The sequence below is a fragment of the Bufo gargarizans genome, chromosome 2 (genome assembly GCF_014858855.1).
Source record: "Bufo gargarizans isolate SCDJY-AF-19 chromosome 2, ASM1485885v1, whole genome shotgun sequence".
Taxonomy (NCBI): domain Eukaryota; kingdom Metazoa; phylum Chordata; class Amphibia; order Anura; family Bufonidae; genus Bufo; species Bufo gargarizans.
Genome location: NC_058081.1, coordinates 630732695 through 630744834, shown reverse-complemented (window position 1 = coordinate 630744834; position 12140 = coordinate 630732695). Strand labels below are relative to the sequence as shown.

The following is a 12140-nucleotide window of genomic DNA, read 5'->3' as shown; positions in this document are numbered from 1 at the left end:
ATGGGGCCTGCGTTGCATGGAAAACGTACATAGAGGAGCATGCTGCGATTTTCACGCAACACACAAGTGATGCATGAAAATCACCGCTCATGTGCACAGCCCAATAGAAATGAATGGGTCCGGATTCAATGTGGGTGCAATGGGTTCACCTCACGCATTGCCCTCGCGTGGAAATCTCGCCCGTGTGAAAGGGGCCTAATGGTACAAGAAAGGCCTGAGTCTGCCAGAGGAGTTGCTTTTTTGCCCCCATTCTGGCTCATACAGTGGGGTATAATGCTGGGGACCCTCCTCTGTGATATCTGTATGTTGTAATAGTGGATATGGACAGGGGTTGTCTTCATGATACAATCCCTTTAGTAAAATAATGATAATTGCATTATTAATATTCATGATTGAAAATCATTGTCATTGAATGATTCCCTGACATGCCTGTTTTAGTAAAAAAAAACAAAAAAAAAAAACTGTGTTTCCCATTAAATAACAATTGTGATGCATCCTCTCTTAGAACTTAGCTTTGTGACGTTCCTTTCTTATTACCCCTGGAAATGTGTAATTAGCAACCAGGTGTTACCAGGGCCAAAGGCTGGGCGATAAAAAAAAATAAAAAATCTCTACTTTTTATTTCAACCCCATGGACGATCTTCAATTTAAATCTCGATATTGAAAAAACAAAACAATATGAATATGCGATGCCAAATCTGTATTTATTTTTTTACCCCTTTTGAAAAAATAAAAACCTTTAGAGAAAAAATGTTTTTCTTTGCATAGGCATTTTCTGACAGCCATAACTTTTTTATATTTCCATCCACAAAGCTGTATGACTTGTTTTTTATGCGGGACCAACTGTAGTTTTTATTGGTATCGGTTTTGTGGTACAGTATGTACGACTTTTCAATCACAGTTTTTTTGTTATTTTTTTATGTGGGTGAGGGGGAGTAAAAAAAATCAGGAGATTTTTTGTTTTTTCATTTTTTTTCCCGTTACTGCATTCATCGCACAGGAAATATTTAAAAATATTTTTTAATAGTTCAGACATTTTCGGAGGCGGTGATACCTAATATGTTTTTTTTAATGGTTTATATATTTTTATATGTAAAATTGGGAAAGGGAGAGTGATTTAAACTATTAATATGTTAATGTATTTTTTTTTCTAGATTTTATTTCTTTTACTTTTAGAACAATAACTTTTAACCTCCTTTTGTGGCTAGAACCTGGTGGGTTCTTTTGATCCCATTCATCCTATTAGAGATTAGGTTGAAAGGGATCTTGACACGCTCCCTGCTGAGCTGCTCCTCCTGCACAACTTAGCAGGTAGCTTACCATGGTAGGCCTGGGAAGCTTCAGAAGCGTGCAGGCCAGGCTGCCATGGTAACCGATCGTAGCTCCTATCGGAAGGCATCCCTCTGCCTTAACCCACAGATGCCGCGATCGCGTTTGATTATGGCATCTGAGGGTTTAAATGACCGGGTTTGATGTGATCGCCGTTCCCCGTCATTGTGGCCGGTTGCGCTTATGGAGAGTGCTCACTGCAGCAGCCTGCTCCATACATTCCCTGCATTATTTCCCGGGCAGTCCGAACTTCCAACACTTTCCCGCAGCCCCTTACCCTGCAGAGGCAGATTCAGCCAGAAAATGACATCTCCAGAATAAGAAATTGATTAATCGCCCAGCCCTACCAGGACCATGTACCTGACACTGTCCAATCATCGCTGACCCCTAGGGGCTAACCAAACTCACACAGGGAATAGTAAAAACCTGTTGTTAGTTTCTTCAGGTATGTCGATGAGGAATAACAGAGGAACATTACAATCTAGAGGTCCAGGATTGTTAGTTAATGTGAAATAAAAGTATGTATTAAAGGAATTATCCTGGAAAAGATAATGCTGACATGCTCTGTATATGTCATCATTATCACATCAGCAGGGATCCAAGTCCCTGCACCCCTACTGATTACCTGTTTCAGGGAGCCACTGCACTCACCGCAGCTCTGGTGAGTGATGCAGGCTCCCAGCAGCTTTCCAAGTACAGCGCCATACATCGTATAGTGGCAGTGCTTGGTAAGGCACTGAGCTACAACTAGGCCATGTGACCGATGTGCAGTGATGTCACTGGCCTAGGAAGAAGCTGCGGTGATCAAGGCCTCTAACAGTTGAACGGTGGGGGTCAATGGTGTGGCTCCCCCGCAGATCTGATACTGATGATCTATCCTGAGCATAAGTCATAAATATATTTTCCTGGGTAACCCCTTTAATACAGACATGGAATGAAACCTGACATAGGGTTATAATCGCAGACAATCCCTTTAAATGGAAGCTGTGTGACCTCTGAGAAATGACTTGATTTTGCTGGGGAAAGTTGCTGTTGCCTGATCACTTTCCCTGAAGCATCTGCCGCAGTTGAAATGCAGTAATGCATAGAGGTCGCTTGGCTCGTAGAGGAGAGATGGGACAACCCATTTAAAGGGAGCCTGTCACCTGGTTGCAGGCCACTAAACCACCTGCATGATTTTTAGATGTAGAGTGTTCCCATTCACCATCAGCAAGCAGAGATCTTGAAAATGGTGAGGAACAGACCACAAAAGTCATTAGAAAGCTCAGCCCCCTTCACCTAAATGGGATGGGCAGCAGTACCAGACACCTGTGCATGGACGTCTTTGTCACGGCAGCGGCCGCGCTCCAATAAGCTCAGATACCCCATTTGCCCTGCTAATTATGGGGGTCTCAGGGACTGCTACCATCATGGGGATAGCACAAGCTATTTCATGGCTGTGGCTAGCTCTATACAGCGCCCAATATTCAAATTTTTAGGAGCCACATGATATTTACCAGTAGTAATGAGATCCATCAACAGAAGTTGTGCTACTGTCTCCAGCTCAAAAGAAGCAAACTAAAGGATAAGTAGAAAAGGCAGGTAGGTAGTGAAGATTACATAGATGCTGCTGGTATCCCGGGGTGAGGCCGCAGCTTATTACTGTATTACCCCTAGTTATACAGAACTATACTCGCAGCTGGTACCTTCTTATATAGCTTCAGTCACACCACTGCCCCAGGATATGTCCGTTTCCTTATTTCTCACTAGGTGGCGCTGTTGTACCATATACAGATCAATGCAGGGAACCTGGTAAATAACAAGCACTGAGTTCAGAGTCTGCAATGTGATGTGTGGAATCTTTCTCTCTTTTCCTTCATGCTTCCCAAGTGCTCGATATGGGAGTCCCAAACGCCAGCTTCAGTTTTACAGGTACCATGGGGTCTGTGTGTTGTTTGTTTTGCCTCATCTTCTGCATGATTGTTTTAAGGGGCGATTCACCTTTGCATCCATTTTTCATTGGTCCATTGCATCTAAAAACAACAACTTTGCAGCTAGCGTTCAGTACAAATCCACTGGTGTTTTGTGTCTACAGCTGCGCTGCAGACCTGTGTCTCTGTAGTCAGACCTTAGGCCATATTGCCATCCGTCTCCTACTTACTGCTAACCTGTTAGATCTATGTTAGGAAAAAGTAGGAGCCAGATGGACTGCAGGGTGTGTTTGTAGTCTGTTACCATGGAGACATATAGATCTGCATTAAAGCTGTATGCAGAAAATGGTAGATTTCTCATTTATACTATACTCAAAGTTGCTTAATTTTTCATTTTAGATTTAGTTGTTTGCCTGAATCCGTTACTTTTCTTTTTATCATGGAAATTTTAGATTTTTATTTAATTTATTTTTTTGTAGGATTTTCATTATTATTGGGGATGTTTTTACATTTTCTGTGCGTTGATTGTGCCGAGTATTTAGAGGGCTCCTAACACGGAAGTACAGAACTCAGAGGATCATATTCTATACACCGACTGAACCTATACGAGTGTCCCACTATTGGAGGGCTATAGAATAGTTATCATGGGGGCAGAGGCATGGTCCTGATGTCTGTTACCTCCTAGACCTCTTCCTCTTCCCAGGACCCACATCCCGCCTCCAATGCTGGGTGTATGAGATCTTCAGTACTGATTTATTAGAATATTACTGTATATGGTATAACTCTGCATATATACGGTAGTATTTCTGCCAGTTCTTGCGGGCACATACAATATAGTATTTGCTAGTATAAATTTTACTTTTTGGTGCCAGGACTGTAAAAGCCAAAGGGGCGCTGATCGTGAGCATTGCCTGGGATATGATGACTTCTGTCTGTCACAGGATCGATTCCTCTCATCTGCTAATGATCTGGAAAAGCACTTTGTACTTAAACCTCTGCTCGGAACGTTCTGCAGTCTACAGAGGTTTTTCTTACAGGGTTTCTGTCACCCCAATTTTCGCTATTAAACACGCTGACATTATAGATGTGAAAATGTCACCTGAATTTAACTCAGCTTTTCTTTTATTATATGCAAATGAGCCTCTAGGAGCCGGGGGGCATTGCACCCTTCTGCCTTGATTGACAGGGCCAGGCCAGCGTTAGTTCTCCTGCTGGCCCCGTCTGTTGTGTAAATCTCGCGTCTGCGCCCCTTCTCATTCAGTATTCGGCGCAGTGATCAAGACAGAAGGGCGTGGAAATGAGGTGGGCGAACGGAGCCTCTAGGAGCTCCTAGAGGCTCATTTGCATATAATAAAAGTTAAAATTACACGAAAACGGGGGCATACTAAAATAAAAGAAATGCAGAGTTAAATTCAGGTGACATTTTCACATCTGTAATGTCAGCCTGTTTAATAGCGAAAATTGGGGTGACAGAAACCCTTTAAATGTTATAGATACGTAATGCTGAATAGAAGGAATCAGTCAGGAGAAGACTCAAGGATGTAAAAGCAAAATAATTTTTTAAAATAAAATATAGGTATACTTGGGGGCAGGGATGCATGGGTCGTGGAGGCACAGAGGCATTAGACATGGGAGCAAATGTGCAATTGAGCATGGGGCATAAATGGACGGCTATTGGAATGTGACAAAGTACTGTATATGTGCATCTGATAACAAATAAGTCAGTGGACCTTATCTCCTCCCTAAGTTAAAGGGGTTGTCCCACAAAAAAATATTCTACAGTTTTCAAACCAGCACCTGCATCTGAACACTTTTGTAATTGCATATAAAATTTTGCATAGCCACTGAGTTATTCAATAAAATATATCTGTATAGCGCCACCTGCTCTTATTTCTTTGACCTGCCCTCTGAGATGGCCGCACATGCTCAGTTTCATCCTGTAACTGCCTCCTGAGCTGTGATAGGGAGAACATGGACACGCCCCTTGAGCTGCAGCAGAATAGACACGCCCCCTTAAACTGCCAGCTTGATATAAATCTAGCAGAGCAGTGAATGAGGAGATCTCTGGATCCATGTGAGGTACAGGGCTGGTTCTAGCTTTGTTGGAGATATCCATGTACTTTACATTAATCATGGGATAACCCCTTTGTTCAAGCCCACATGTGTATGTAAAGTATATATTTTTTTTCTTTTGCCCATTTATCCAACATTTTTTAATCCAGAAAGTCCAGTAATCCAGCACGTTTCCAGTACCGAACTACAATACACTCACTAAACCAAAAGCAAATGAGTTTTCTATACTTTTTTTGTGACCAGCTAGTTGTCTAGATCATCAGAGAAGTCAACATGTATCGAGGCTTAGAAGAATGCTTCCTTTATGAAATTATATATTCTGTTACTGTAGGGCAGTGGTCTCCACCCGCTGTTGTCAAACTACAACTCTCAGCATGCTCTGACAACTGCAGCCAGAGAGCATTGCTTTCCCATGTTTTCGGCCCAGATTTTGATACACGGGAGTGAATTGTGAACCTTGCTTACAGTACCCTTTGTTGGGCGCCAAACCCCATAGTGGACACGTAAGCAGATCCCAGCTTTTACCGCACTACAGAGTCTTGCATAATTCAACTTGCACTTCGCCAAGTTAAAAACCTCCCCTTACTTCTGACTCTAATAGGTCTAATGGATTTCTCTCTCAACACTGAGATCTTGAGGGAATTGTTTTATAAACCAATTGCTTTAAGCATTGGAAGCGTAAGTGACACTCCCATAGAGGAGCAGGATTGTTCACACAACACGTCCATCTTCCTGCCAGCCTCTTATAAACTACTACAGCGCGGTTTTAATGAGGAGAACACCAAGACAGCGGGTAAGTGTTTTAGTTACAGATGACAAGCCGCTCCAGGTGCTCAGTTTCCTTTTTTAACATTCTTGAGGATGGTTTTTGCCAGGATTTTTACTTTTCCCCTTTGAGGAATAAAGTTAGAACATATTAGATCCATAAAATTATCTTTTATTTGTCTTTTTTTTTTTTTCTTTTATTTGTAAATATGGATGAAGAATCTATCTCTAATATCTATATCTATCTATGTATCTATCTTTGTATCTGTCTATCTAATATCTATATCTCTCTCTCTCTCTGTTTAAATCTATGTCCCCCTCTATTTTCCTCTTTTGAAATTTTTCTCTGTCATCTCATCTGTTTGTCTCTCCTGTATTTCTCTAACTTATATTTATCAAATCTATATCTGTCTGTTTATCTTTCTGTCTGTCTGTCTCTCTATTTATCCACCTACCTATCTATATACCTATCTGTCTGTCTATCTATCTGTCTATCATCTCTTTTTTAGCATCTTTTTGTCTATGTATTTCATATGTATCCATATTGAATTATCTATAATTATTAATAATCTAGCTTATATCTATGTATCTCATAGAAATATAGATAGATATGAAACATATGGATACATATGAGAGATCTAAATGTCCATGAGAGAGAGAGCGAAATAGATATGATAAAGATGGATGTTGGAGTGATACATCTATGAGAAAGATGGTTGATACACATAAACCAAAGAAGCAGAACTGAGTTTGCAGTTTGACAATCTGAGTCCATTATATGCTGCTACACCTGCACATGGTGATTGTAGTGTTCTACAGGGCAGTAACAAATATGTGGACTGCAGTCACTTGGTAGACTTTTTCTGGTTTGCGCATTATGAATGGCTTCTGTTCACTGTATTCTTCATACTATAAGACTCCATGCTGAGGCTGTAGGATGTGCAGCAGGCAGCTAGTGTTGATGTTGAGACTTGTGGTCAGGAGAATACAGTGCTGGCGCTAGTTCTGCTCGCCGTGGCCTTCCTGCATGCTGAGGTCCTGCTTCCTGCTTTGCATTTAATTTTCTGCGTTGCGTTGGTGGATCTAGAGGAACATGATCGTGTCCACGTCATGCCAGCAGCGCCATATTGACCAGCGATTCATCTTTGTTCTTCCCTTTTAATAGGATTTAATGTGTATTGTCAGCTTTTTAAGGATGAGAAAATTGATGTTTAAAGGGCAAGAATCTTAAGTAGCTGTGCTGAGTCATTTGCGGTTACTTTCCGTTTTAAGTAAAAACCTGCTACACTTTCCAAGACTTGTATGACAAGTTCAGCTTTGCTACGCGCTGTATAGTATGGGTGACCGAGTATAGTGGAGCTGAGTTTGTTATTGGCCTCATTTTTCTTTGAGGCCTCAGTTTTCCTCCATGGGCAAACTCAGCCCTTTGTAGACCATTGGGAAGTTTTATCAAAATCACTGAAAAGGGAAACGGGAGCCAATGTTTCTATGTATAAAATATGTAATAGGAATGTGTTATATAGATGTGCACACTGGCCTTGTGTGTAAAATGCATAATACACACCTCAGCTGCTGCAGAACATCATAATACACACCTCAGCTGCTGCAAAACCTCATAATACACACCCCAGCTGCTGCAAAACCTCATAATACACACCCCAGCTGCTGCAAAACCTCATAATACACACCTCAGCTGCTGCAGAACCTCATAATACACACCTCAGCTGCTAAAGAACGTCCTTATATACACCTCAGCTGCTACAGAATAGAATAATACACACCTCAGCTGCTGCAGAGCCTCGTAATACACACCCCAGCTGCTGCAGAACCTCATAATACACACATTTAGCTGCTGCAGAACCTCATAATATACACCCCAGTTGCTGCAGAACCTAATACACACTTCAGCTGCTGCAGAACTTCATAATACACACCTCAGCTGCTGCAGATCCTCATAATGCACACCCCAGTTGCTGCAGAACCTCATAATACGCACCTCAGCTGCTAAAGAACGTCCTTATATACACCTCAGCTGCTATAGAATAGAATACACACCTCAGCTGCTGCAGATCCTCATAATACACAACCCAGTTGCTGCAGAACCTCATAATGCACACCTCAGCTGCTGCAGAACTTCATAATACACACCCCAGCTGCTGCAGAACTTCATAATACACACGCCAGCTGCTGCAGAACGTCATAATACACACCTCAGCTGCTGCAGAACGTCATAATACACACCCCAGCTGCTGCAGAACTTTATAATACACACGCCAGCTGCTGCAGAACGTCATAATACACACCAGCTGCCGCAGAACCTCACAATACACACCTCAGCTGCTGCAGAACCTCATAAAACACCTGTGTATTACTATGTTAGCTATGTGGTTCCACAGATGCAGCCAAGGTGTGCATTATGAGGTTCTGTTGCAGCTGACGTATGTTTTATGAGGTTCTGCAGAAACTGAGATGTTTATAATGAAGTTGTGCAGAAGCTGGTGTGTGGATTATGAGGTTCTGCAGAAGCTGGCGTGTGGAATATGAGGTTCTGCAGAATCTGGCGTGTGGATTATGAGGTGCTGCAGCAGCTGGGTTGTGGATTATGAGGTTCTGTAGCAGCTGGGTTGTGGATTATGAGGTTCTGTAGCAGCTGGGTTGTGGATTATGAGGTTCTGCAGCAGCTGGGGTGTGGATTATGAGGTTCTGCAGAAGCTGGGGTGTGGATTATGAGGTTCTGCAGAAGCTGGGGTGTGTATAAAGAGGTTCTGCAGCAGCTGAGGTGTGTTATGATTTTCTGAATTAACAAGATGTGTGTATCTGCAGTAATGGGTCAGGTATAATGTATAAAGAGGTTCTGCAGCTGCTGGAACAAATCTGTACAAAGCACACGGCAGTTTCTCCAGCACCTCTTTATTAAAGAACAGGGAGTAGTCCTCTCCAGGAAATGATGAGCAGTGCGGGTGCAGTGCTGCTTATCTGTGTATAATCATCGGCCTCTGACATCAGAATGTGAACAGTATAACGGACCTGTCATTAGACATACTCCATGGATGTGTGATGTTACACCGGTGTGAATGCTAGAAGACCATATAAATGGCTCCAGCCTCTGTCATCTGGAACATTATTGCTTCCTTTGCTGCAGCGATGCTTCTTATACACAAGCCCCTCGATGTCAGTTCTTTCGGGACCTTTCTCTAGGTCTTTGGAGACATAAATCAGTTTAGGAATCTGCTGAGATCATATGAATATTTAAATATTGCTCTGCATTACCTACAGCTTCTGCAAAAGCCGTCCACTGTGGTTATCGGAGGAAATGCTGACATTTAACACCCTCAACGCATTAACTCTAAAGTTCTGGATGTGTTTTCTGTGATGTGAGTGGACTGGTGACGTCCTGGTCTTTAGAGTGCTGGCTTGTGTAGATTTGGGGATTTCAATGGGTTTGCAGGATGCTCCAATTAATAAAAAATGCTGAAAATGGTGGCATGTTTGTCTCCATGGCATGACATCTCACTAGTCGTGTTAAAGGGTCACTAAAGGGACATATCAAAAGTTTAGATCAAGGTGCATCTGAGTGCTGGGACCCCCACTGATCCCTAGAACTAGGAGACAGAGGCTTGCTCTCTCTGGCGGGGTCCATAGAAGTCTATGAGCCCATCTCAGTTCCTTCCTCAGCAGCGGGGAGAGAAGGCACATTATGCGCACACGTCTCCCCCCTCGTTCTAGGGATCATTCGGTATCTCAGCGCTCAGACCCCCACTGATCTGTATGTTTGATATGTGTCTGACGTATCAGAAGTTATTTGATAAGTTAGTCATCCGTTAAAGATTATGGGCACCGCTGGAGGCATTTTAGGGCAAAAAATATATATATATTTTTTTCAATGTATTTGAATATTTTGAACAGTTTCTGTTCTACGCGCTTCATTTCCAGTATATCTGCAGACTATCTTGCCTTTTATTTTACACTGAATAGTCGTGGAGCTGCTCTGACGGCTCCGTCTGTAGCCCTTATCGCTGAACTCCTGACGGCTCGTGAACACTCATTTAAGCCATGCTCTTCTCACTTTTAGTTTTGTAAAACTGCCATCATCTGTAGATACACTGAAAGTGAAGGCTGTAGAAGAAAAACATAGACTTTTTTTTATATAAAGACCAATTTTTTAAAAAAAGATGATTTTCAGCCCAAAATGAGAAAAATTCTGTCATAGAAAAATGCCTCTGAAGGTGTTCACGGCCCCCATTTACTGTAAGGGGATCCTTTGGGTTTTTCATTACGGTTTATTGTTCTCCCAGCCTAAGGGCTCATGCTTTTTTTTTTTCGTGTCCGTTCCGTTTATTTTGCGGACCATATATGGAACCATTCATTTCAATGGGTCTGCAAAAAAAAAACTGAAGTTACTCTGTGTATTCCATTTGCGTATTTCCGTTCCGTAAAAAAAATAGAACATATCCTATTATTGTCTGCATTACGGACAAAGATAGTACTGTTCTATTAGGGGCCAGCTGTTCCGTTCCGCAAAATCCAGAATGCACACAGACATCATTCGTGTTTTTTGAAGATCTGTTTTTTGCAGGCTGCAAAGTACATACAGTCGTGTGCATGAGCCCTAAATCATCATGCTGTTGTGTTTTGTCCTGCATTCTTGCCGGTATCTGCAGTGGAGGCTCCTAACATATTCTCCTCCACTGCAGAGGTGAACGTTACCGAAATCTCCATTTTTGTCTGCATCCAGCAAGAGGGAATACTGTCCCTCTTATTAACCAGGGGTTCCTTGGCTTGCTGGATATTCTCTACAGATGCAACTGAGCTGAGTTTGATATTTGGCACAGCTTATTGCTTATAAATGGTCAAGGCTTGCGGCCTAGGGTCATGTGTGAGAGCTGCGTAATACTTTGAGTGTTCATTTGCTACTTCTCCATTTAGACTAGGAAAAATAAAGATGTCACTTTTCAGCAGTGCAGAGTATTTCAGGAAACGAGCATGCTAATCTTTCCATTAGCAGTGACTGGAGAAGGGTCCTTGATTCAGAGGGTTAGGGCTCATGCACACGACCGTTGCTTGTTTTGAGCTCCTCAAATTGCGAATCTGCAAAACATGGATACCGTCTTGTGTGTTCTGCATTTTGCAGAAAGGAACACCCGGCCCCTAATAGAACAGTCCTGTCCTTGTCTGTGATGCTAACGAGAATAGGACATTTTCCATATTTTTGCGGCCGCCACTGTGTGCTGTCCATATTTTTTGCAGCACCATTGAAGTAAATGGGTCCGCATCCGACCTGCAAAAAAAAATGCTGATCAGATGCGTACAAAAAATATGTTTGTGTGCATGAGGCCTTATTCCGATTGCCTGACTGGAGTGGGAAGGGAATTTTTTTCCCCTAAAATGAGGAAAATTGGCTGCTACCTTTAGAGGTTTTTTGCCATCTTCTGGATCAACTTGCAGAATAACAGGCTGAACTGGAAGGGCGGATGTCTCTTTTTTTCAGTCTTACAAACTTTATTACTATTTGATGTTAGTGAGTACAGGACTACATAGGACTGCTATCTGAGCGGAAAAAGTATGGGGTCACAGACTGTTTGTGGGTGAGTGATTCAGGATATTCATGGGCAAGTTTTATTAGAGACAGTGATCTGTCCTATTACGGTTGTGATAATTGATTTAAAAGGATTGTTCAGCACTGAAGACTTTTTCTGACCGGACCCGCAATTGGAATCGCACTTACCTGACATACACCGCTGGGTTCCAGATCCATTGCTTCCCCTCGGATGCCACAGGCCTCCCCACATCCACCTCCGGTGTCACATGGTGATACATCACTATTGCGGCCAGTCATTGGCTGCAGCTGCCACGTGACCCACATCAAACCGGATGTTGATGCAGGGAGACCCCAGACACCACGAGAACACAACCGTGAGGATCAGGCAATTATGATTCTGATTGCAGGTCTGGCCATGCTGGGGAGGTCTTGAGAAAACTAGCCCTTTAATGATGGCAATTTTATATGAAGTGAGAATTTATATTTCATATCTGTCTAGCTCAGGGTGGCCAACTAGAATTTTT

At 42.5% G+C, this 12140-nt stretch overlaps 1 protein-coding gene across 4 annotated transcripts in view; it reads left to right on the top strand.

Moving 5' to 3' along the window:
* Window positions 1-12140, top strand: part of KCNAB2 (potassium voltage-gated channel subfamily A regulatory beta subunit 2) — a 261952-nt gene that overhangs the window by 98680 nt on the left and 151132 nt on the right. For 3 of the 4 annotated variants that reach the window (XM_044282157.1, XM_044282160.1, XM_044282158.1), the window contains exon 3: window positions 3199-3240. The exons of the other annotated variant lie outside the window; for it this stretch is intronic. In XM_044282157.1, the coding sequence (XP_044138092.1) occupies window positions 3199-3240 (42 nt within the window). The remainder of the gene's footprint in view (window positions 1-3198; window positions 3241-12140) is intronic. 4 annotated transcript variants of the gene reach the window in all.